This window comes from Impatiens glandulifera, chromosome 2 (genome assembly GCF_907164915.1).
Source record: "Impatiens glandulifera chromosome 2, dImpGla2.1, whole genome shotgun sequence".
Lineage (NCBI taxonomy): Eukaryota > Viridiplantae > Streptophyta > Magnoliopsida > Ericales > Balsaminaceae > Impatiens > Impatiens glandulifera.
Window position 1 is genome coordinate 62,712,768 of NC_061863.1, and position 25,725 is coordinate 62,738,492.

At 28.9% G+C, this 25,725-nt stretch overlaps 4 protein-coding genes across 4 annotated transcripts; 2 read left to right on the forward strand and 2 right to left on the reverse strand.

The window, feature by feature from the left end:
- Positions 1–6,961: 6,961 nt before the first annotated feature.
- On the forward strand, positions 6,962–8,355 carry LOC124928241 (ORM1-like protein 1). Its single transcript, XM_047468775.1, has 3 exons — positions 6,962–7,298; positions 7,789–7,940; positions 8,010–8,355. The coding sequence occupies exons 1-3, from the start codon at positions 7,122–7,124 to the stop codon at positions 8,146–8,148; spliced, it is 468 nt and encodes a 155-aa protein (XP_047324731.1). The 5' UTR covers positions 6,962–7,121; the 3' UTR covers positions 8,149–8,355.
- A 3,386-nt stretch (positions 8,356–11,741) lies between these two features.
- LOC124928240 (dof zinc finger protein 1-like) lies at positions 11,742–13,450 on the reverse strand. Its single transcript, XM_047468774.1, has one exon. The coding sequence runs from the start codon at positions 12,895–12,897 to the stop codon at positions 12,058–12,060; it is 840 nt and encodes a 279-aa protein (XP_047324730.1). The 5' UTR covers positions 12,898–13,450; the 3' UTR covers positions 11,742–12,057.
- Positions 13,451–18,035: 4,585 nt separating this feature from the next.
- LOC124925596 lies at positions 18,036–21,584 on the reverse strand. Its single transcript, XM_047465642.1, has 8 exons — positions 21,137–21,584; positions 20,795–20,926; positions 20,556–20,679; positions 19,083–19,522; positions 18,822–18,898; positions 18,615–18,750; positions 18,344–18,547; positions 18,036–18,225 (listed from the first exon to the last, which is right to left on the reverse strand). The coding sequence occupies exons 1-8, from the start codon at positions 21,560–21,562 to the stop codon at positions 18,166–18,168; spliced, it is 1,599 nt and encodes a 532-aa protein (XP_047321598.1). The 5' UTR covers positions 21,563–21,584; the 3' UTR covers positions 18,036–18,165.
- Positions 21,585–21,791: 207 nt separating this feature from the next.
- On the forward strand, positions 21,792–23,693 carry LOC124927726 (histone-lysine N-methyltransferase ATXR6). The gene is made up of 6 exons (XM_047468185.1): positions 21,792–22,048; positions 22,272–22,352; positions 22,426–22,661; positions 22,931–23,031; positions 23,112–23,324; positions 23,396–23,693. The coding sequence occupies exons 1-6, from the start codon at positions 21,802–21,804 to the stop codon at positions 23,553–23,555; spliced, it is 1,038 nt and encodes a 345-aa protein (XP_047324141.1). The 5' UTR covers positions 21,792–21,801; the 3' UTR covers positions 23,556–23,693.
- The last annotated feature ends 2,032 nt before the right edge of the window (positions 23,694–25,725 follow it).

The following is a 25,725-nucleotide window of genomic DNA, read 5'->3' on the forward strand; positions in this document are numbered from 1 at the left end:
AAGTGTTGCACCTCATATGTCGCAACTCGACCATCTCCTTAAGCACTTTCTCATGGTGCACCTCGAACACCTTCCTATTCAACACCTCCAACAAGTCCCTGATCAACTAATATAAGTTTCATAAAAAATTATATGGTACTTAAATGAATATTAGCATATTTATCATATATAACAACAAATAAAATGGACCAATATTGCTGTATAATACAAAATCAATAACTTAGTTTTTTTTATAATCATACAAAGATACTATTCTAAAGTCATTAAAAGTCTATGATAATCTAGTTAAAACTGAATAACCAACAAGAAAACTTATTTCAAATATAGGAATTTGATATAAATAGACTATTAACTAATTGTATGAGTTGATTTTAACCAAATATGAACCCACAAGCATAGATATGTAATTGGATTAAACAAGTTGACATAAATTTGAATTAAATTGAGTGAAAAACAATAAAAGAAAACTTCTCTAACAAACTTAGTTGTATACGTGAATTATAAAGAATCAATAATAAGTGTTGTATATAACTCAAAAATCGAAGTTGATTAAACTGCCTAAATAGAAAATCCAATTAAATCATTAGTAAAGTCTAATAATTCAAGAAGACTTATTTGGGTTGTGAAATATAATTTAAAAAACATGGCCAAAATGTATGAAAAATACATCTAGCTAGCAATCAAAGCAGCATCAAAGTGTTGTATATAACTCAAATACCTTTGATATTACGTTTAATCGCTAAACTTCAACAAAATTTTGATTAACCTTTTTTTTATTGCCAAGGAATCCACAATTAATCCCTACTGTCAATGGGTGGTAAGTATGAGAACAATTTTCAAGTTAGGTTGTCCAAATGATGTACTTTTAGTTGAGTTGTAACTTTGAGAACTTTTTAAAGTTCAGTGCTATATATGATATTAAAATTATATATATATATATAGTGGCGGACCTAGAAATTTTTTCTCGGGGGGCCAAATACATAATAACGTAGCTTTTTTTTGCAATCAAATAAATGCATTTTCTAATTAAAATTTTACTTGGTAATTACATAAAAATACTAACAAACACAATTACAAAATACTAATAAGCACAATTACTAAATTATTTTTGTCCATGAGTCGGTACAAAAGAAGATAAATTTATTCTACGAGATTCCATTTGTTAAAAATATTGCAATATTGGCTCATTTTCAATTGTTGAGAAAATATCTTTCTCAATATATACAACTAAACTATCATTCATCCATTCATCTCCCATTCGATTACGCAAATCAGTCTCCACAGTTTTCATTGCAGAAAATACTCTTTCAACGGATGTAGTTGCAACTGGTAAAACTAAAGTCAACTCTATCAATCGATAAACCAATGGAAAGACTATATGTTTTTTCTGTTGCAACCAATTTCTGAGCAAAAAATCTCAAGTCTCCAATTGAAGAAAATTGAGGATCATCCCGCAAATTAAATAAGTAAGCCCGAAGTTGTTGTTTCAAAAATAAATAATCTCTGCCTGTGAAATCTTCGGAATAAAGTTTGGCAAGACGAATGAGTTTACAAATATCAAATTTGGAGAATGAATTTCTGGGATGAAGACATGATATGCAACCAAGTAATTATGTATTAACTTCTGAAAAACGATAAAAATAATATATCAAATTCTTTATTTAAATACCGAACAAAACCAATGTAAATATTTGAACTTGTTTATTAATATTAATTTATATTTTCTTATAAATTTTTGAAATTAAGAAATATAAAATAATTATATTTTTAAAATGTAATAGATAAAATTAAAGGTGGAGGCAAGGATTGATCATCTGACCTCATGTTCACCTTTCAGTTACAAAGCCAACTGGACTAAAAGTTACTTGTCAAATATATATATATAAAAACATATTATTTTAAGGTTGGGGGAGGCCCGGGCCCCCTTGTAGATCCGCCACTATATATATATATATATATATATATATATATATATATATATATATATATATATATATATATATATATATATATATATATATATATATATATATATATATATATATATATATATATATATATATATATATATATATATATATATATATATATATATATATATATATATATATATATATATATATATATATATATATATATGAGTCTTCTGAATCGATACGGTGCAATTATTTTAATAAAACATATATTCTGTTATACTAGATTTATTATCCATAATTGACTTTATATCCGAACCAATTCGATTGATTCGAATATAAGTTCCATTAGTCTTTAATTCGTATATCTATAATTTTTCAATAAAATAAATTATTATAGAATTTTTTTATGAAACTAATTTAGTGAAGTATAAGAGATGTAATGTTTTGGCTATTTATGTAAAAAAAAAATATAGTATAAAATAAAGGAGACTTAAACCACTTAATATATTTAAGCTACATGATCAACTTATTATTGCTTTAAAAATTAAACATTATTTAAAGAGAGAACAAGCTAACATTGTTTTGGAGTTACATATACTAGTATGTCAAACTGACTTTGATTAACCATTAAGATATTGATTTCAACGAATTAAAAGTTGTTTAGGGTGTAATTAGACCGTTTAGGGTGTAATTAGACCGGTTTTGAAATATTATTCGATTAAAGAAATACCAAGTTCACAAGGTTAATTTTGTCATATTTAAAACGCACTTGGTCAAGAGTAATCAAAATAATGTTACCATATAAATAACTCTACGATTTTGTTCATATAAATAATTTGACCAAAAAGAATATTAGGAATGATGTAATCACGTCAATTAATTCTTATCGATATTAGTTAACTAACACGGCTAGCTTAAACATTCTAAAAAGTCAAAAACGAGAAAGACATCATTTAATAGACCTCAATATTAATACACCCGAATTTTATTTTAACTTACACCATCAACTTAAACATTCTAAAACGTCAAAATCGAGAAAGACATCATTTAATAGACGTCAAGAGTATTACACCCCAAATTTGTTCTAACTTACACCACCAATTTAAACATTCTAAAAAATCGAAATCGAGAAACATCATTCAATAGACCTTAAGAGTATTACACAACAAATTCTAATTTTTGTCATAGTAGAGGATACTTACCGTTTAGCTAACAAAATGATATCGTATAAAAATAAAGGAGAAATTATCAAAAATGATTTACAACCTAGACACAGCCGTTCTTGTACTTTTTTCAGTAATATATTTTCTAAACATAATAAATAAAGACAACAAAAACCCTTCAATGTATGAATGGTCAAGGAAAAAACCTAAATAAATATTTGTAATTAGAGAAGAAACCAGGTTGGCAAACAAATTAAAAAAAAAAAAAAAAAAAAAAAAAAAAAAAAAACAAGCGGCCTTAAAACATGCAGCCAGCGAATCCCATTCAGGAAGGAAACCTTTCTTTTTATCAAATCCAGAATCTAGCCACGACTAGACTCATTTTGTATAGACTATCACTATATATATATTAATGTTAATTTAAAAAAGTCAATTTTCCCTTTTATATTATTTAAAAAAATGTTAATATTTGTTCAAACAAATTTTCAATTTTCTAGATATAAGATCCATGAGATTATAATATTAATAAGTTGTTTAGTGTACACTTTGTAAGTGAAACATAAATGATATTATTATGTAAGTTATAATTAAAAAAATCCAAAAAAAAATATTTTTTTAATTGATTAATTGAGTTATATAATTGAAGTGGTCATTATTTGAAAAGTTCAAATCCGGATTTTAAATTCAATGATGGAGCTGCAATGGGGGAAGAAACGAATCTTTACTGTTTCTTGACCGATGAAAAAAAAAGAATTTCTATGTCCTCTAGATTGATAAGGAGAGAAAAAAAAAGGTACATTGTAAAGTAATAATTAAATTTAATCATGTGATATCATATATATATATAGATATATAAAATAGATTATCTCGTTTAGACTTGCTTAGCTGCTAAATAAAAAGAAATAAAAGACCTATATTCTGCCATTAGCAAATCAGCTAAAAGTTGAAGATTCCATTTTCTGGCTTCATCTCTCTCGCCATTATAAGCAGATTAAGATAGAGATATCACAACCCATGATCCAATTATACAGATTTTCAGCTCCCTAGCTAACTTATGTATAATATAAATATATAGTAATTCCTTAAAAGTTATTTTTTCGAAGGAATTCATGATCATGTTCCTTGAGGAAGAGGAGGAGTGAGTAGACAGGCATGATATTGATCCGGCTTGTCTTGGCTAGCTAGATTGTGTCGGAGATGAGATGAGCCGAACCAATATCATTCTTGTATGCTTCTTTGCACTGGTTTCTTTGAACATGATGCAAAAAGAATTGTACTCATCAAGAGATGTTTCAAAATCTATCATGGGTTTTTCTTGATTTGATCTGTTTGGAGTTAAGCTGTAAGTGCTGCAATTGCTCTGTTGACTTGACCTTGATGTGGTAAAGGCAAGAAGACCTAGAAAACATTATTGTATGATACAAATCTTGCTTGTGTTTACTTTTTTTTTTACCAAAAACTATGATTGTCTCAGTATCTTCTCAACATTTTTGTGGCAGTTTATTCCAATTGTTGTTAAGATGATGACATGAAGAAGAAGAAGGAACAAGCTTGTTGACTTCTTGGGTAATTTTTTGTTTAATGAAGTTTATTAACATTTTCTGATATTATTAATGTGCTTATTGTGCTCTTTGATACTTCATACTTTCAAGTATGAAGTTGTAAGATAGTATCCTCGTTAACACATTCTAAGCTCAAAATGTATGCTCTACACTTTTATAAAGAGTCAACATTTATTGAAATTTACTGAAAATGTATGCTCTACACTTTTATAAAGAGTGAACATTTATTGAAATTTACTGATATGGGACATCATACAAATTGTAACCTTGGGGTAAAATGTAAAAATCTTCATAATTTGTATTATAATTTATGAATAATGAAAGGGAGATCGAGACGGCCAAGCGATCCCCACGTGGAAAAAATAAGGCACAGTAAAAAAAATAAAATTATCATGTAAAAATTAAAGAGAGGAAGTTAGAGAAGGAAAGTCATGTTCGGAAGTATTTTGTCCAGAATATGGCCATATTCGGGAGCCTTATGTACAAAACATGGCTATATTCGGGAGCATTTCTTCCAAAACAGGGTCATGTTCGGGAGCATTCTCTCCTAAACAATATCATGTTCGGGATAATTTTGTCGGAAAAAACAGCGTTCCGAACATAGCTTTTTTTCTCTAACTTTTTAAATGATATTTTTTTCATCGTGATTTATTTTTTCCAGGTAACTGTCAGGTGAGGGTCGCTGTGGAGTAGTTGTCCTAGTATCGATCTCTATATATTACTCCTAAGTCCTAATTTATTTGTAGACTCAATACAACTTAAATTAATTACATGTCAATTAAGCACAAAATGTTGTCACTTAGATATCATAAAATGTAACAACAAGTTGGTTGTTATTGCCTTAATATATATATATATATATATATATATATATATATATATATATATATATATATATATATATATATATATATATATGAAATTTGAAAGAAGTAATGATTTGGACTAAAAAATTTCTTTTTTTTCTTTTTTCTCACACTTTTTTTTTCTTGATTGTTACATTATTCACTTTCTCATTCTTTCTCCAAATTAAAATTAATAAAAAAAATAAATTATTTCAGATTTATAATTATGTATAATGAAATTAAAAAAAAAAAATCAATTTTTAGTAATCAATAAAATCTCATAATTCTTTAAAAGAAAAAGAAAAAAAAGTAGAGGATGATGATATTTGAACTTGGCCTCTTCGAGACTAAGGAGGAACTTGGCCTTGTTCCTGCAATGTTTAAAATAAAAATGTGTAGTTTACATTGATGACATGTCCATGACGTTGAGATAATTGAATAATTAAAATAAATTTAGTTCTTAAATTTGAAGAATTTTCTTCCTACATCAATTCAATTCGTTTAGCTCTTTATTTTTTTTTAGATAGATGTAATTAAATCCTAAACATCATTGATGCTGTTGATGATATTTGAATGTTATTAAATCCTAAACAAGTTTATCAGTTTTTTTTTAATAAAATGAAGTAATTTATGTTTATGATTATAAAGCCATTTTCAACCAAAAACACGTTCTCGAAAATGGAGTAAATATTTATTTATTTTTAAATTCAATTTTTTTTTTTGAATTTTTTTAACTTTTTTATTATTACCTATATATTTATTAACTTTATAAATTGGAATATTTCATATTTTATGAAATGTAATTTTCATTTTTATAGTATTAATTTAGTAATTTGAATGTTTTTTCAATTTTAAAAATTTATAAATTTAATAACTGTATAGATTATTGTTTTGTTCCTACATTTATGTTTTATTTTAATAAAATTATTTTTTTCTTATTTTTTTTTATCATAAAAACAAAAAGTTAAATATATATAAGAAAGGGTGTTAACCAGAACAAGCAAATTTGTGTTTGGAAGAGATCAGAGAATAATAATAAACCAATTTTGGGTTTTGGTTTAGGGATGGGTTGAATGTGGATCAAACTATTTTGGTTGACCGACCATTATTAGTATGGATTTATCGATTCAAAAAATGATCTAATACATTTATATAATAAATTAATTAAAGATGTGTTTGGGAAAGATGAAGTCTAGGGTAGCTTAGCACTAGATCCATATATGTATAAAAAATCGTCAAAACAATGGCCCAAAAGAAATCTAAAAAATGTCCAAATTTAATTTTTGAAATAAAGAAACCAATAATATAATATATATTTAAAATGAAGTGTTATATATTGAATATTGTTAATAATAATAATAATAATAATTTTGGTCAAAGAAAGAAAAAGAAAAGAAGTTATTGTTTGTTATTCATTCAAGAAAGTAAAAAGAAGTTGTTGGATTTAGAAAGGGTTTGATAATTGATACCTGGTGTTGTTATTTAAGCCGGTTTGGACGGAAACGAAATTCCAACTCTGTTTTGTTTGCAGGCAGGAAAGAAAGAAAGAAGAAGAATTGAAGGAAGAAGAAGAAGAAGACTTACCAATCACAACAACACAGTACTAGGAAGAAGAGGAAGAGGAAGAAGAAGAAGATGTACGCGATGGCTAAGGCGCCCAAGGATACAAACAAGAACACGGAATGGTGCACGTATCCAGGCGTATGGGCCACCTACATTCTCATCCTCTTCTCCACTTGGCTCGTCGTCCTCTCTCTCTCCGGCTGCTCCGCTGGCCACGCCTGGACCTTCGTCAACCTCTCTCATTTCCTAGTTAGTAATTAAAAAGATCTTCTTCTTTCTCTTTTGCATCTCATTCTCAATTCATTCTAGACTTGATTTATCATCAATTAATCATCTGTTATTCATTCATGACCACCACTTGCTTAACTATTCCTTCACTGATCACAAAGAATATCGCATCCCCTTAATTTCTCCCATTTTCAGACCTAAAAATTCCTATTCCAATTTTGCATTATAGAACACCCACCCAATCCAATCAAAGCTTTTATATACGTGTTTATCCTCTGTATCCCATACCTAGAGTGTTTCCAAAGGATAGGATTAGGATAAGAAGAAAGATGACAAATCTTGAGATTATATATAAATATATATAAATAGCACGCAAGCAAGGTGTTTGATAGAATGCCAAGAAATATAAAGTTAGTGGACTGGCTTGGCTGGCTGTTTCTTTTGTACAATATAAATATATATATATACTGTCACATCTTAAACACTGATTGTTTACAGCAAAAACAAACAGATAACTTTCAATTGGTTTCACTGGAAGAAAGGCACACCATTTGCTGATGAAGATCAGGGTATGTACAATCAGTTAACATGGTGGGAGCAAATTGATAATGGAATGCAGTGCACTTCCAGCAGAAAATTCTTCACCATTGTTCCTGTCATCTTGTGAGTCTTTGTCTGTAAATATTGATTCTTATATAGATCTCATTATTGACATATAATGGTTGGTTGCAGGTACTTCATTGCCTGTTACACAACAAATTACGAGAATCCAATGTTCATCCTCAACACAATTGCTATGGTGGTTCTAGTGGTTGCTAAGTGCCCCAATATGCATAAAGTTCGCATATTTGGCATCAATTCTGACCAATGAATTAAATTGAATTGAATCAAGATCTGTTAGCTGTTATAGATGAGTTTTAAACTGGTTCCATTAGATTTCGTTTCTCTTTTTTTTGACATTTTACGTATTGGATTGGAAGGAACACTGTAACTAAATATTCTTCTCGTATTCATCATGAACCGATGTAACTCTAGAGCAATTAAACAAACATATTAATAATAATGATCATTGTGATGATGGTGTTGTTGTTGGGGGCTGGTTAGATGATCAGTAATCTGTTTGTCTGAGTTTATATAACCATGCATGTTTTTGATTAATGAAAAATTGCATTGAAGGCCTCAGTTGTTACTGCAGAAGAATGTTTTTATGGGGACTATTGTCGGCTAAAGTGCTCGAGTTTGATTGATGAGAAAACATTAATCCTATTTCCTATAAGTTGAAGTTGAATGGAAAGTGGGTCATTTAGTCCAGTTTCTCAATGTCCAAATTCAAATAATTTCAAAGAAAATATTACTAAACTGTGAATCATCATTCCATCTAGGAAGAATCTCAGTAAATAGTTATGAAATAGCAACATAATTTGAAGGAAAAAGATATAAATAGCTTTATTGTAAAAACATATTTGTTTGGTTGTCCTACTATCAAATCTTGTAAGCGATTTTAATAACACATTGAATGTCATGTATTCAATTATCCTAATAATATTTGTTAACTTCTTTAGAAAAATAAATCTTACTTATAATAAAATTATATTTTGTGGAGATTTATTTTTCAGTGCTTGAACAAATACATGGGAGAATTCACTAAACATAAATAATAAAATAAAATGATTATTTTCTTAGAAAGTAAGGGAGAAAAGTATGCAGCTTCCTTCACGTTGACAACACTATAATATACTTTTTATATATATACTGATTTTTAATAAATGAAGTTTGCATGATTTCATTACTTACTTTTCCTTAAATGTAAGTTGTTTTAATTTATAATTAAATCTATGATTTTTAATTTTTTTATAAATTATTCTAATAAATCGAATTACTCAGTGAATTAATTATTAGATTGATATATTAAAACAATATATAGAAAAAAAAGAAAAGAATGAATAAATATAATTAGTTCAACGATTAAAAGTGTTTTTTAAAAAAAATAAATGTTCACGAGTTTAATTTTTAATATAAAAGTATTTATGAAGTAAAATCAATTTAACTCATTAGGTTAATTATAATAAAAAATTAATAAAATGTGATGCAAACTGCTGCCAAATATATGAGAGAGTATAATGAGTGTCGGCTTAGTGTCCTCAGGCCCAAAATATTTTTATAAAAAAATAAAATATCTTAATAAGGTTTGATCTTAAATCTCTTAAAATTGTTATATCAGTCAACTAACTAAATTATTTTATCTTAAATATAATATAAAATTATTAATATTTTCAATATTTTTATTTTTTCGAATAAACCGGACCTGAGTATAATGTATGATATATCTATGTGTGAATAAATAAATGATAAATCATCCATAAGTTGGAGTCATTATATGAAGTGGATACCCCATCCCCATACATAGAAGTGGCCCAAAAATGGTTTCAATTAATTACTTATATATATATATATATAATCCTTATAATAAGTTGTCAGTTTTGTTTAATAAAATATAAAAATCAATCAAATCATAAGGGGCTCCTCTCTTTTTCTCTTTCACATGCCAAACATCATCACACTACAGTGTCACCCATTTTGCCATGAATTTTTTATTTTAATTTTTAAAGTTAAAATCCTTAGTTAATAAAAAGAATTTAAAAATTGTAAATGAAGAAAGGTGAACAATTTCTTTGTTCTTTAATATTATTAATTGATATTATAAATATTAATGATGAAAAATATTTATAACGAGGAAAAATTAAATTTTAAAAGTAAATAAATAAATATAAATAAAAAAGTCTTAATCAATTTTTATATATTTTGTGCGAGCATGAAACACTGAGTTAGTAGATAAAAATGCAGCAACGATATTATCACACCATAGAATAAGAGAGTTGGTAAATTAACTTTTAATTCACTAAATAATGATTATAGTCAACATATATAGTTCTGTAGTTGCATGGACAAGTGCACGATATTCAGATTCAGTACTAGATCAAGTCACGACTTGTTTCTTTGAATTGCAATAAATAAAATTATCGCCGAGAAAAATACAATAACCCGTTGTCGATCTTTTGTCATCTGGACATCCGACCCAACCTGAATCCGAATAAGTTGTGAAGTTCAAATTTGATGTGCATCCTATGATTAAATTAAATTTTATTATTCTTTAACATTAATAATCTAAAATCAGGATGAAATGGTCAGTTAATCACAAAATGGTGAAATTAAACTAAAACATGATGTTAAGTTAGCTGTAAAATTTTGGTTTTATTATAATATATTTGTACTTAAAAGAAACAAACTTTAATTAGGTTCGATATATATTTATAACTGATCGTGATATAGTTTTATGTTTTCCATTACTTTGTGATTAGAAAATAAAATGGCCAGCTTAATTGAAAAAGGAGTGTCATTATTGTAAAAATAAAATAGAGGTGAACTGAGTTGGATGGATGTCAAACTATTAATTAGCTTCTACTAATAAAAACAAACATTCTAATAATAACTGACATATTTCAATACAAAAGGTAAAAAAGAAATGGAAAGAGGATAATGAGATTGTGAAACAACTTTAACATCATCATATTAATGATCAATTATATATATAATTTTATTTTTTAAAATATTTTATTAATAAATAATATAGTGATATATAATAATTTAATGTTAAAAATAATAAAAACTAATTTAATCCAATTAGTTAGTTATTTTCTGTATAAATTTAATAATTATAGATGAAGAGTTGGAAACATATTTTTAATATTTAAAGTGACTAAGATAGTTTCAAGTTACATTTGTGGTCTTTGTTTAGGGTTATTTCATTACCAAAAATTTAGTCAATTTCTTATCTGTTACATTATTCAATTTATTATATTTTAAATTATTATTATATATATTTACCCAAAAAAATCATCACTAATAATGTTCAGGCTGAAATCTTGTTCTGAAATCTTTGATGTTTCTTTTGTAATTATCTATTTTGTATTATTTATTTTTATTCATTTCTAATGATCGATATCAATGTATTAATTTTGGAATGATTTGATTTTTCAGTCTCTTTAGAAACACTTACAACTTTAATACAATTGAGTTTAATAGAATAAACTCATATATATATATATATATAATTTATTTATATAATTAAGATATAGAATATATCTAATTAGAGTTTTTGTTTGAATTAATCTTTTAAAACCGGCCAGAATCCTTTAGAATCGACCATGCATAAAGTGACTTTTATAATCCTTTAAACCGATAAAAGTCATTTTCTGATAGGTTCTAAAGGATTAATTGAAACAAAACTCTAACTAGATATATCCCAAATTAATTTAACAAGATATATAAGAAAATGCATTCATTCAAACCTATACTAAGAACAAATCTCTAATAATAAAAGGGTTATTTGAGTCTGACCCTGTATATTTTCTTACATTTTAAAATATTAATGCAGTCATAATATTTTCAAATAATCCACATGCATGCATCAAATTAACAAGCTCTTTAATTAATTAAGACAGAGAATCCACGAAATTAACTAGGATATACAAACCCACCCTTTAATAATAAAATTAAAAAGATAGCTGAATGAAAACCTTGAAAAAAAACCAATTTTACTCACAAGCTAGCTGTTAGTTTCCAATCCGAAAGGGGAGGATAAAGACAAAAACAAAAAAAAAAAAATAATAAAAGGTAAAACACAGTCACTCATGAGTCATTCATTCACTCACCATTATGAAAGAAAAGCAAGATCAAATAGCCAACTTTCTTTTCTTTTCCTTTCCATGGTTTAATTAACTCACCATGATCCTGTTCCTGATCCCGATCCACCCAACATCCCACTCCAATACCCACCAACGGACGGCTCTGATCCATGCAGCACTCTATTATTATTTTGATCAAATATTTGTTGATGACTTGTTGATGATGCTGCCTGCTGCAGCTTCAAGTCCTCAAGAGGAAAGAACATCTTAGCACTACCCTGATCTTGATGATGATGATCATGATCATGATCAATTCCATATCCATTAATATTCCCAAATCCATCCAAGGAAAAGTTCAGACTTGGTGGTGGTACTGGTGGCGGCTTCATAAATAATTCATGTGAATTACATGGAAATCCAGACGACGACGAGAAGATATTACCAGCTGACATCGGAGGCATGAAACATGTCATTAGCCCTTTTGGAGTCATGCCCGTTAGGTTATTAGCAGCAGCAGATGATGGATTTAGGATCAAATTGCTGTTGTAACCATATGCCAAGTTCAGATCTTGACCACCCTTTTGGGAGGAGGCAGAGGTGTTGGAATTATTATGATGATGATGATCTGATAATGGGAAGCTGCTTATTATTGGGTTCAGATCAAGAACATGTTCTTTCCTTGATGATGATGATGATGATTTCTTGTTCTTCCTAGAACCTCCTCCGACAGGAACACTCCTTAATGTCCCACCTTCAGTCCAATACCTTCTGCAAGTCTTGCAGAAATACCTTGGCTGAGATTGACTGTAATTATTGTAGTAACAAAACTTGGTATTGATTGAATTACACCTCGGACAATTCACTGCTTTCTCTTTCTGCGGCCTTGGCCTCTTTTGATCACCGCCTGCAGCCGCCTTTGATTCTTCCATCATCATCGCCCCCGTCCCCAACCCACCCTTCTTCACAACAATATTACCCTAATTAGTAAACAATATTAAAGATCAGTAAACAAATTTAAGGAATTTTAATTTGATGTAATTAATTAATTAATTAATCAATCACATGTTCAGAAGAAAAAGGACAGTAAAAAACAAAAACAAAAAAAAACCACACTCCTTCACTCAAAGATAGATCATAGGATTGATTGTGTTTTGCTAGTAGTACTACTGAAAGAGAAGAAAAAACCCATAAGACAGACAGCTGCTGCTGCTGCATGATGATGATCATGATTTAGGAAACAAACAAAAGGAGAGATGGATGATCAGAAACAAAAATAAAGAGAGCTTTCTGGTTTCATCAGAATTACAAGAGAATGATCAGTAAGTACTATATATATCTATAACTTCCCCCCCACACCCCCCTTATGAATGTTTTTTATGAGGTGATTGGGAAAAGAAAGAAATCAAAAACAAAATTAAGCATAAAATCATAGATCTATCCATCTATGGAAGACAACAACATCAATATATATTTCTCAGAAAAAAAGAAGATAAAAAAAAGTAAGCAGCTCTTATATATATATATATATATGTATGAAACCCTAATGAATTACAAGAAGAAGATGGAACAAAAGAAAGAAAGAAAGGAAAAGAAAAGTAAAGAAAAATCAAAACCAAAGCCTTGAAAACCTCAACAACTTTGAAAAACTTTAGCTATCAGAGATATGATCATGATTTCAAAGAAAGATTGGTGTTTTCTTTTTCTTTTTCTTCTCCTTTTACCTGTGTCCACTGAGATGCGTCCATCAGACCCTAGAGAGAGAGAGAGAAAGAGAAAGAGAGAAAAAGGGACTTTGGCCTTTGAGCTAGTCAGTCAGTCTTCTTCAATTAAAGCAAGAAGCACTCAACTTTGCTAAAGCATCATCTCTTCTTCTCATGTGTAAAGAGAAAAGCAACTTTATATGCTCTTGCGCTGCTGCTGGAAGTTTCATGTGCTTCTGCCTTTTTTTTGCCTTGTTTTAGTCATGTTTACCATATCATCATTATTTTCAAATAATCTTCCAACAACTTATTTAAGTAAAAACACTCCTAAAAACTTTATAATTTATATCTTTTTAAGTAATTAAATAAAATATATTTTAATATTTAATTGATAGAATTAATAAAAAATTATTTTGAAATTAAACCCTAGTGGGTGGGTGTGCATATGCATCTCTCTCTCTTAAGAGAAAGAGAGAGAGGGTTTAGTCGTCCAAGTAATTATGATGTTAGTTTTTTTGGACATAATTTTCTTAATGGAATCAATTCTTTTAATGTTTACATCAATCCATTCTCATAATATATTAACAATTTCTCATCATTTTAATTACTATACATTCTTTGTTGTTTTCGTAACGTCATCGCTATCCAATCCCAAATAATAATAATAATAAACTCACATTAATATGTCCAAACGACCAATTTAATTACTATTGTATTAATTCATATGATCTACTTTTCTTAATGATTATTACCAAAAATGAACTTTTCCATCTTAATTCTTTTTTATATTTAATACAAAACTTTTTCTAATTAATGATTAATTTGTCTAATATATAACACTTAAATAATATAATCAAATTAAAATATTAATTTTAACTGTTAACATTAATTTTATTTAAACTCGTTCAATTGTCATCCCTAACCATACTAATAGGTTAACATTAATTTTATTTAACTAATTGATATTTGAGTCAACATATAGTGGTCTCAATCTTTTGTAGTGGATTCTCTTTATATGCTAAACACTTTTTTTTTCCTATACTATAATTTGTTATTATTTATAAATTATCTAATCCTCAATTTAAAGAAACGAGTATACTTAATTTAATTAATACCAATTTTTTGTTTAACAAAATGTTCATGCATATCCTTATTCATTTTTTAACCTCTCCATTTGACTCTATTTTCTAATTTGGAATTTGGATTATTGAATAAAAAAAAATAGAGGTAATTTTAATTGATAAATTAATGAAATGATAATAAGAGAATAATGAATTATTTATGGAACAAATCTTATCTCATGGTATGAAAATATTATTATGTTAATATTCACCATCATTTATAAAGCTAAAAATATATATTGTATTCTAAATTATTAATCTTATATTAAATGAAAAATAATTGATTTAAAATAGTTAATGTAATAAAATAAAAGAAATTAAGTATAAGCATAACCGTACAAAAAAAATATTTTAAAAAAATAGTAATACAAAATAACAAAAAACCATTTCAAAATCAAGTTTATGAGTAGATATTTGATATCAAATTAATTATTAAATATGTATTTAAATCATTCATTTGAAATGTTTTAAGTAAATTAATTAAACTGATACCTTAATGAGTTTGCTTTATTTATTATTAACTAATTGAGTTTAACAATTTATATCGATATTTTGTACATTTAATTAGCTAACTAGGGTGAAAAAAATTCGATATATATTAAAAATTATAAAAATTATTTAATAATAATGATAAAACATGACATGAAAAAATAAACAAAATAAAAGACATTATTCAATAAGTGATGCAGCTCGTAAAGAATACGAACTCCGAACGACTCAATATTTTATACATTTAATTAGCTCATGACTATTAACCGAAATATAATGTTTACCTACAAATGATTTTTTTATTTTATAAATCAAACAAAATACAACTGATTATATCTGTAATTTAAGACAAATAGTGTAAAAAAAAAAACATTAATAAAAAATTAATATTACTTTAGTTGATTTTATTTGAATATACAGTACAAGAAAATTCACATCTCTTTTTTTTTCTTTCATCTCTAACGACTCTTTTTTTATATTTAAAATTTTGAAAATCTTCTAATATTATTTATATTCAGAGTTATAAGTAAAACATATAATATTTGTTATTGTGTACTTTCAATGGTTACATAATTTTTGTTTTGCCTAAACATTAATTACTTTTCAATTGACGCAGTTTTTGACGTTGAATTAAAATGGTCACGGCAATGCTATTGTGGTTGCATTGGACAAAAGGATCATACCTAACTTTACCATTAATTAGTAGAGAATAAATACATTATTATAATAAATTAAAGATTAAATAATAAGTATTCAGTTGAAAGATTTACCATGTTTCCTTTATTTTTTTCTATGATATATCCTAAAATTCATAACCCAATTTTGTTAGAGTTCAATTTACTCTACCAAATATAATATAAAAATATTAAATATAAATTATATAATATAAAAAAGGATTGGAGAGGGAATTTGGAAGGAAATGACGTGACGCAATTTAATTGGTCAAAAAAATAATAAAATTTATCTCTCTTCTCATCATTTATCATTTTTCAAATTAGTGATAAGTGATACTTAATTTTTTCTCTCAAATTCTCTCCCTGTCTCTCCTCTTGTAATATATATCAATTTGTTTTTATGACTGAGAACGAATTAAATCTAATATAAACTAATTCATTCTATATAGATAAAGTGTATTGATTGACATCATCTAATTTAATATTGATTCATCCAATATAAACTAATATATTATATGATTTTTAATTTTCTTTTTTAAAATAGATTTATTTTAATATACATATTTGATTTGATTTGATTTAATTTAGTTTATTGTTTACTTTTTTTTTTTATGTTTGACAAAATGTTCAATGCATCTCCCTCTCTCATTTTACGTCTCCTTTAAAAATATATATATTTATTAATTCCAGACACCAGTTGGAGTCATCATGACAATAAGATAAGTTATATCTATCGCATTTGATGGTCGGCAAAATATTTATCATATTTTTATAATGCTAAAACTAATTACGGCTCTACTATAAATTCTTAATCTTATATTAAATAAAAATATTAATTAATACAATAAAATAAAAGAATTTCAATTAAGAAGTTAGCCTGAAACCTTAGTCATAGCATTCACTCTCATTTAAAACAAATCTAAAAAAAAATTAACAGTCTTGTCAAATATAAATTAAAGCACAAATTAATTAATTGGCCAATTTTCTTTTTGAAGTGATGGAAATAAAATTCAAATTTATTGCAAGAATTTCTCCAATTTAACTGGCTCTAAAGTAACAATCAAATAAGATTTTTTTAACTATCAGATATTGTGACATAAAAAAAATATGAGCTCTTTTTTTTTTTTTTTATAGATTCATGTCTAAATTTGATTGTTTTGTTTTAATTAAAATGGCTCAATGATTCCAAAGATGTTAATAAATAGGTCATTGGATTTGCTAAGCTAGAGATTATTTAATAATGTTTTTTTTTTTTTTTATAAATTAGATGCATGTATATAAAATTAGAAAACATCCATATGAACAAGATGACTTTGTTTTACTCGAATGATGATATAAATATCCTCCTAGTTAGCTAGACCTGAATCTTAGTATAAATAGTGCACAAAATTGCAGCCTAATTTGACCGAACTATTATAATTATATTATAAATGTATTATTCTTTTGTTTTTGTTATAACATATGATTGTTTGGACTAATTTTCTGATATACTATGAATAATATACTTTTTGTTAATGTGGTGTTCTAATCAAATCAACACATTTTATTTTATTTTTGTCTTTACAATTACAAGGACGTGAAAAAGTTATTAAAAGTAAAAATATCTTTTTTCTCTAGTTTTCTTTTTGCGGTCGCCGGAACTTCCGCCGGAGATAGAAAGTGGAGGATGACGTCACCGTACCTATTTTTACCAACCCAAATAGGCAACGTTTTCAATTTGGCCTCCGCCAAGTGTGTTTGTGTACGTGAAAGAAATTATTGCCATGCCATGGCAATAAGAGATGTTGGGTGGGTGGTGACTCGCCAATTGTTCCAATTCGGGTTATTTAAATAACCGAAGTGATATATAATGTTTTTAAGTTATAAATTATTTAAATAATCTATACCGAACAAGTATATTATTATTATAAATCATAATTTGACTTTAATCTTAAAAAGACAATCTAACTTAATATGTTTCAAGTGAAGCTTTCAACATGCTTCAAGTAACACATCTCTTAGACACCCACTCTTCAAATATATTATCATCACATGAGAAAGGTGTAAAAGAGAATTATATTTATGGAGTCCAACCTTAAATTTGTTATGAACCCATTTTACAAAAACAAAATAATAATAATTCTTTCAAAAATCTTTCATACAACAGAATTAAATATCAATACTGATGTAATAAAAACAGAATTATCCAAATTGAAGAGATAGATGAAATTAACAAATTGTTACTTCTCCAGCTTGCAAACATCTATGAATTTCTGTACAGCATTATGATATTGAGTTCCCTGCAGTAGTAGTTAAATCTCAAGAATCAGAACGTCTAAGAACTGATGGAAATAAAAAAAAAAAAAAAAATCCAGAAGTAGGAACAAATTAACTGTCTTCTGTGAAATTATAATTTACCTCCCAGTAGAGCTGATGACAGTCGAGGCACTGCCAGAACTCGAGCTTCTTGTCAAATAAGCAGCTCGGAATCACTTGAAACCCCTTTGCTGCTTCCACCGCTTCCTCCATGCTCAGTGGTTTTTGTATGAACATGCCGTTACATTTCGTGCATCTTGACATCAGCTTCTCCTCTGAAATTTTTAGTTCGAAAGTCTCAATCACCTGCAAGGATATCAATATCAGTAACCGATTTAGGCCTTTTTCGGGTGCATAGAATGATTGATCATACCTCAAGCAGCTGATCATTTTTTAGAAGGTTCTTCACTCTATATATCTGGTTATTGAGCAGATATCCGTGCCTCAATAGCTTGGCATCACGGGTTAGGAGCACTCTCTTCTCTTTCAGAGCATGGTCTATCAATTCCCTGGAGACATCAATTCAAAATAGTATATGGAATGGCGCTTCTTTAAATTCGCTCTAATCAGTAATCATTACCTGGTTTCAGGCTTTCTGGAATATGGAATGGCGGCATCTATCCCAACACATCGCAAATGTTTTGCTAAACCTTCTACCTGCAGTTTCAAGTCTCATTACCATTATTACATTCACAGTAAGCCCTACAATATAGCAATATCTTCAATGAAAACAATTGTAGACTATGACTTATCACTTAGTCCAAATGATTAAGTAATTATTATTTGAATTAAGAGAAGCAATCACAGTATATGAAGATATGAAACAGCAAAGGAGCATTACCATCACATCACATAGAAACTTTGGACGTCCATCACCACCTAAAGATGGATCCCAAGGTGAAGGACCTTGCCAGTCATCAAAAAATTCTGGTAGCTTCTCCTTGTGTACCATACCAACTGACGATTTCTTTTTGCCTCTATTTTTTGAAGTTTTAGGCTCTCTGTCACTTTCTTTTAGAAGAATCTTATCACCGTGCTTCCTAATAATCTGCAAGAGTGAGTTGTCCAAGCAAACAGTGTTTTTACCCAGTGGGGATACCACTCTAAATGCAGAAGAAATGTCATGATAGTACTCAGAGGCTGTCGTAGCTTGGATTATTTCCAAAGCTTCAGAAAATTTAGTCTTTAATATTCCACTCTCACCACTAGGCTCCTCAAGAATACTCTTCAGTCCAGGATCAGGACTGGAGGAACTGTGTCCGTTGTTATATATAGAATTTTCTGTAACAAGACACTTAAGATATCATCAGAATCTACTATCAGAAGAGAACAAGACGCAATAAGCCAATAACTGAAACAGACCAAGTTCCACAAAAGAAAATGGGTAATCAATTATATGTGAAGCAAAAAATTATAACCTAGCTTATTGGATACCATGCTGGAAAGCTTTTATACTTGCTGTAATTAGATAACAAGGTATATTTTCATTGGTTAATCTAGCTGTACAACCCTTTTAGAATAAAATTACTTAGAGAAAAAGAAGCCAAATAAGCCATCCAGTTCAAAACCTGAATATGGAGCAATGGTGGATACTACTTGTGACCTTGCTTGATTGAGGAATTATTTTCATGAGCTTCCAATATCCAATTAAATAGAGCTTGAATGACTATATGATGGGCCTATGTTAACCAAGAAGGTATATATTCTCCCATGAAAATACTAAACATATTCGACTCGAGGAATATTAGAACTTAGAAGAAAGCATTGTATACATAGACCTGGACCCAAATATAGCAACCAACTAGGGGTATGGTTGATAGCCTGAACTATCACTAAATCTAGACAAATATAGTACTTTTTAAACAAGCTGGTTTGATAACATATTTGAATAGGCCGCATAACTTATTGAGTAGAGCTGAAAATAGGTAAGAAATTAAGTTAAGTCAACTTTACTTAATATTGAACATGTAATTTGTTAAACTATACTTTGAAAAATTAAATGTGAGATGATTTACAAAACTAATTCACTTAATAATTTAGTACTTCATTTCAGATTTCAATTTTTGGCACTTAGATTAACTTTTATCAACTAGTCCATAAGTCTCCATACAATTCCTTCACCTCACGTATTCACTATTTGTTCTTATTTGAAAATAATACAGTAGTAAATAGCTTCAAATCTGAAAGGGGCAACTTGTGTTTCTAGAAGTTCATTATTCAAGCTAAATAAAAATCAAACAATCTCTAGTGTTTACTTTCTAGATACCGCCAGTTAAACATGTGTTCCATTGTACCGAATCAAGCTAAGACTAACCTTCGTTTATAACCTTATTCTGAAAGACATCAAATATTTCCAGTAAACAATGTGCATCTGCAGAAGCATATATCTTCTGTTCTTTGGTGAGTGGACGCTGTGACCAGTCACTGCATTGAAGTTCCTAACACAGCAAAAATGTAATTGAGAGATTTTCATCAGAACACTTGTCTAGCTAGCTACAGTATTAACTTCATCTGGGCAGGGAGAGTCTAAGCAGCGCATATTAGAGATAAAACCTTTGACAGAGAAATGGCCAACAATTCCTCGCAAATGGCTGCAAGACTCTTTGTTTGCTTTGATGGTTTCCTTCCAGATTGCTTTTGTTGTAGATAACTGTATATCGATGTAATATCAAGGAAAGGCTCTACCTGTTAACCAGTTTCAATAATCATGTCATGATGCTGGTGCTAACAATAAACCTTGGTTTATCAAGTTTGCAGACATTAAGTTTAAGCAAAAGAAAAGAAATGCATAATGCTAGTCAAATAGTGAATTCGATCGGTCTCAACAAGTAATAAGTAAACGAATCAATTATTCAGAAAACATCACGGTAGGTAATGGAGATTGAGTGAGAGTACCTTATCGAATCCAGCAGGATCACAGCCTTGCGAGCGAAAAGTAGACGAGAGATATACCAAATCTTGCTTGAATCTAAATCCTAATTTGAGAACATTTGGCGAGACAAAGAGGGCATTCAATAGCGCGTAGACCGAGGAAAGAGGAAGCGCCACCAGGTCAAGAAGGAAAACCGGCGAATCACCGGAGAGATAATCAGTCCTGTTGCCTGGGAGTCTACATGCAATTTGCAGGAGCGTGACGGTTGGGAATGTGGACTGGCTTTCTCGAACAGGCTTCCATTCAGCGTCGAGTCCGACAACCGAGGCGAGACTCACAGCCGATGTAAGGAGAGTGAACTCGGGCGAGTCAACAGAGGATACGAAGTGAATGCTAAGTGACGATGATGATGATGATTGTTCTTCTGTTTGCTCTTCGTTGGCCTCCATGCTGAAACTGAATGTTGATGAAGAAGAAGATCAATCGGTCGATTCGATTTTCTCTGTTTTCCGTATAATGAAAATTAGGTCTAGTTTTATATGCAAATAGACTTTAGATGCTATTTTAAATATCTCATAATGCTTTAGGTGCCATTTTGACATTCCTATATAGTTTCTAATTTTTAGCAAAACATGGCGGGAAAATAAGATGTTTACAGCGAAAGTCGAAAACCAATCGGTTCTTGCTGATGAAATCAAAAGCGGCGATGAGGAGTAGGGTTCGAGCTAAGAAGCCTCCCTCCGCCGTGCCGGAAAAAGATTTCAGCGACACCTGTTGTGAGAAATGTGACTCCGGCGAATTCGCCGACCAACTTCTATTGTGCGATAACTGCGACGGAGGATTTCATCTGTTTTGCCTCCGACCGATCCTAGTTTCCGTTCCCAAAGACTCCTGGTTCTGTCCTTCTTGCTCCCGTCAAAAGAAAGATAACTACAGTATGTTTCTTCTGTAATTTCTCCATTTCCACTTCGAGCATTTTCAATTATCAATCGCTGTCGTATTTTTACTTTTCATTTCTTTGTTCATTAACAATGACTCAAAGAATAAGAGACGCAAATGAAGAAGAAGAAGAAGAAGAAAGAAGAGTCAAATGCTCTGTTTTCTATTACAGAAAGGAAAATGCATAAAAAATGTCTCATTCTACTTAATCTGCTGCAGAGTTTCCCTTAATTCAGACCATAATCATCGACTTTTTCCGGATAAAAAGGCATTCAGAGGCAAGCCAGGAATCGGTTCAAGGTGATGTTCATTTCATCTTTAAAATTGGATAGACAGAGTTCAATAAGGTATTATTAATCGATTTTTGTTGCAGAAAACAAAAAGAAGAAAAGAAGAAGAGTAAGTAATCTGGCATTATTAAAGAAGAAGAGGAAAAAGCTTTTGGCATTCAATCCAAGTGATGATCCCGCTAGGAGACTAGAACAACTGGCCTCGCTGGCTACCGCTTTGACTTCAACCTGTGCTGAGTACAGCAACGAGCTCACTTACGTCATTGGAATGGCCCCTAAATCTGCAAATCGCTCTGCTTTGGAGTGTGGTGGAATGCAGGTAAATTTAGGGTTGATTAATGAATTTCGTTTTGAACTGAAATCTTGCATCCAAATAGTCTAGATTTCACATTCTTACAATGATTTGAGCTGAGACTACATGTTTTGAATACTAACAAAAGAGAGAATGTTAGAATTCAAGAACTATGTTCTTGATGAGGAACAGAAGAACTTGGCGAGAAAAGATAGGGTTTTGTTATTTGATTTGAAGTTTTCCCAATGCAATATGAATTTGGCTGAGAAACAGATATTAATTACATGCATGTGCAGGTATTGTCAAAAGAGGATCTTGAAACCTTAAATTTGTGCAAAAGTATGATGGAAAGAGGGGAATGTCCACCTCTAATGGTTGTTTATGACCTAAAAGAAGGGTACCAAATATGCATTAACATTGTCCTGTTTATCAATGGTTATTGAAAATTTGAATAATTTTTGTTCTGGATGATATCAGGTTTACTGTAGAAGCAGATAGATTTATTAAGGATCTAACAATAATAACCGAATATATTGGAGATGTTGATTACTTGAAGAACAGGGAAAATGACAGTGGAGATAGCATTATGACTCTGATTTCTGCTTCTTATCCATCAAGAAGCCTTGTTATTTGCCCTGATAAGAGAAGTAACATTGCTCGGTTTATCAATGGCATAAACAATCACTCAGTGTAAGCCATGTCTTTGTGGGATTGGTTTATAATGATGATGATGATGATGATGATCTGAATTATGAATGCAGGGATGCCAAGAAAAAAGTGAATGTAAAGTGTGTGAGATTTGATGTAAATGGTGAGTCGCGAGTTTTGCTGATAGCTAATAGAGATATATCGAAAGGAGAAAGACTGTATTACGACTACAATGGATACGAGAACGAGTATCCAACAGAGCATTTCGTTTGATACACACACCTCAAACTTATCATCTGCTTTCTTTTGATCAAACTTGTTTTGGTTGAAGGTATTATCCATTTATTATTACAAGCATTTTACTTTTAACTGATTTTATATATATACTTTCTTTTTAAGAGTTTGGATGGATGTGATTTCTTTTTGCTATTGTTGTAGTGAACTAAAAAAGAAAATTTATTTTATTTTCTTTTATGTTTTATTAATTCTTACTTTTTCAATCCTAATATTAAATTGTCAAAACTATTTGTGAAGTTAAATAATACAAATTGCATATAGATATTTACCAGCAACCAAACCAACAAACTATCAATCGTGTATAGGAAAAAATTGAAGAATAATGAATAATTGATTTAACCAATAAGGAATTGTAGTTGACAAGAGTGATTATATATATCAGTCATCTAACCAATGAGGGTCAATTATATAGTAGTAGTAGTTTAGTATATGATACTGGTAAAATAATTTAAATGTTTAAAGTGATTTTTATTTAAAATATAAAAGTCTATTACTATAGGACTTATATTAATTTTCTATATTAAAAGTAAAATTGATACTTAATAATATAAAAAAAATTTTAATTTTAAATAAATATATTGTCATAACGGACACTGATCATCCAAGAAACACTTAAACAAAATCTTAATTAATCCAAGAAATTACTTAAACAAATCGAGCTAGCTGAAGCTAAAATTAATAACTTGGATTAATTAGTTAGTTGAGGGTGGAAGAGAGGAAAGCAGTTGAACCACACATTCCAAATCCATTATTATAAAAAGCAAATGTACAACTAACAAACAATGCAAGATCTATATATATATGTTTTGATGGCTGAAAGTTTGTTAATTTGTTTCATTAACTAAATTAACACAAATCATCATATAAAATTATTTAATGCATGCTCATCAATTCAACATGCATGCCTATTTATTTTTTTAAAATTATTTACAAAAACTAATTCATTAAGGTATCTTAAGTGATAGAGTGAGTTTTAAGAGACTAAAAGTCACATATTTTAATCACATTAATGATCAAATTAATTTTTTAAACAAACCTTGGTTAACCAATAATTTTAATTAAAAAGTTATTCTTCATTTAGATTTGAACTTAAACCAAAAAAATACTGAATCAATTATTTTTTTTAAATACTAAAATATTATATACTTTAATTTTTCTTGCTTTCTTAAATAATTCAAGAAATGATAAAAAAAAACCTATTTTTCATTATCTGTTTCTTATATAAGTTAAATGAGGTTAGTTTCTCGTAAGGTTGGGTAATGAGTTGGATCAACACGATCCAACACAATATTAGTACAGAACGACATAATACTATATTATCACACTCGGGTCGTGGGTGGGATACGACACAAGAACGAGACAACACGATTACAACATTATTATGCGTTTATACGACCGTAACACGTTCACGAGTCGACATAGACACAACACGAGAACACATATACACACGAAACACTATAAACACAATTAGTCACCTGACATAAAGTATTCAACATTACATTAACATTTTTTTCTAAATTTATTTATATTCTCATTCAACTAATAAATTATTTAATTTTATAAATATAATATATATAATTAAAACTAAACATACTAAATAAAAATAAAATATTAACTTAAATAATATAAATTAAAATAAAATATAAATATAAAAAATATAAATTATATGAATAAAAATGTAACTCTCTTAATAATTATCTCAGATATTATATTCATTAATTAATTTATTTTAAAATTTTCAAATTATTTTATAATTTAAATTATTAGTACTACATTAAATAATAAATATATGATAATAATTTTATTTTGATAATATAATAAAATATATTTATAATTTGAAGACATGACATGAAACGCATGAAAAAGGGCATCGACATGACACAATTGGGTCGAAACTCTAGTCGGAATAACACGAAATACGAATTTAAAAACGAGTTAGCAAGACACGAATAAACTCGTGGACAAGAATTAACAAGACATGAAAGAGCCTGTGGATTATAATACTTTGAGTGGATCAAGACACGACATGACACGCATAAGATTGAGACACGACACAATACGATTGAAAGTCTAACATGACTTGCCCGAGTCGAATACGACCGTTTATGAACTAGAGGTAGTTGATTCAGATTTATATCAATTTTGG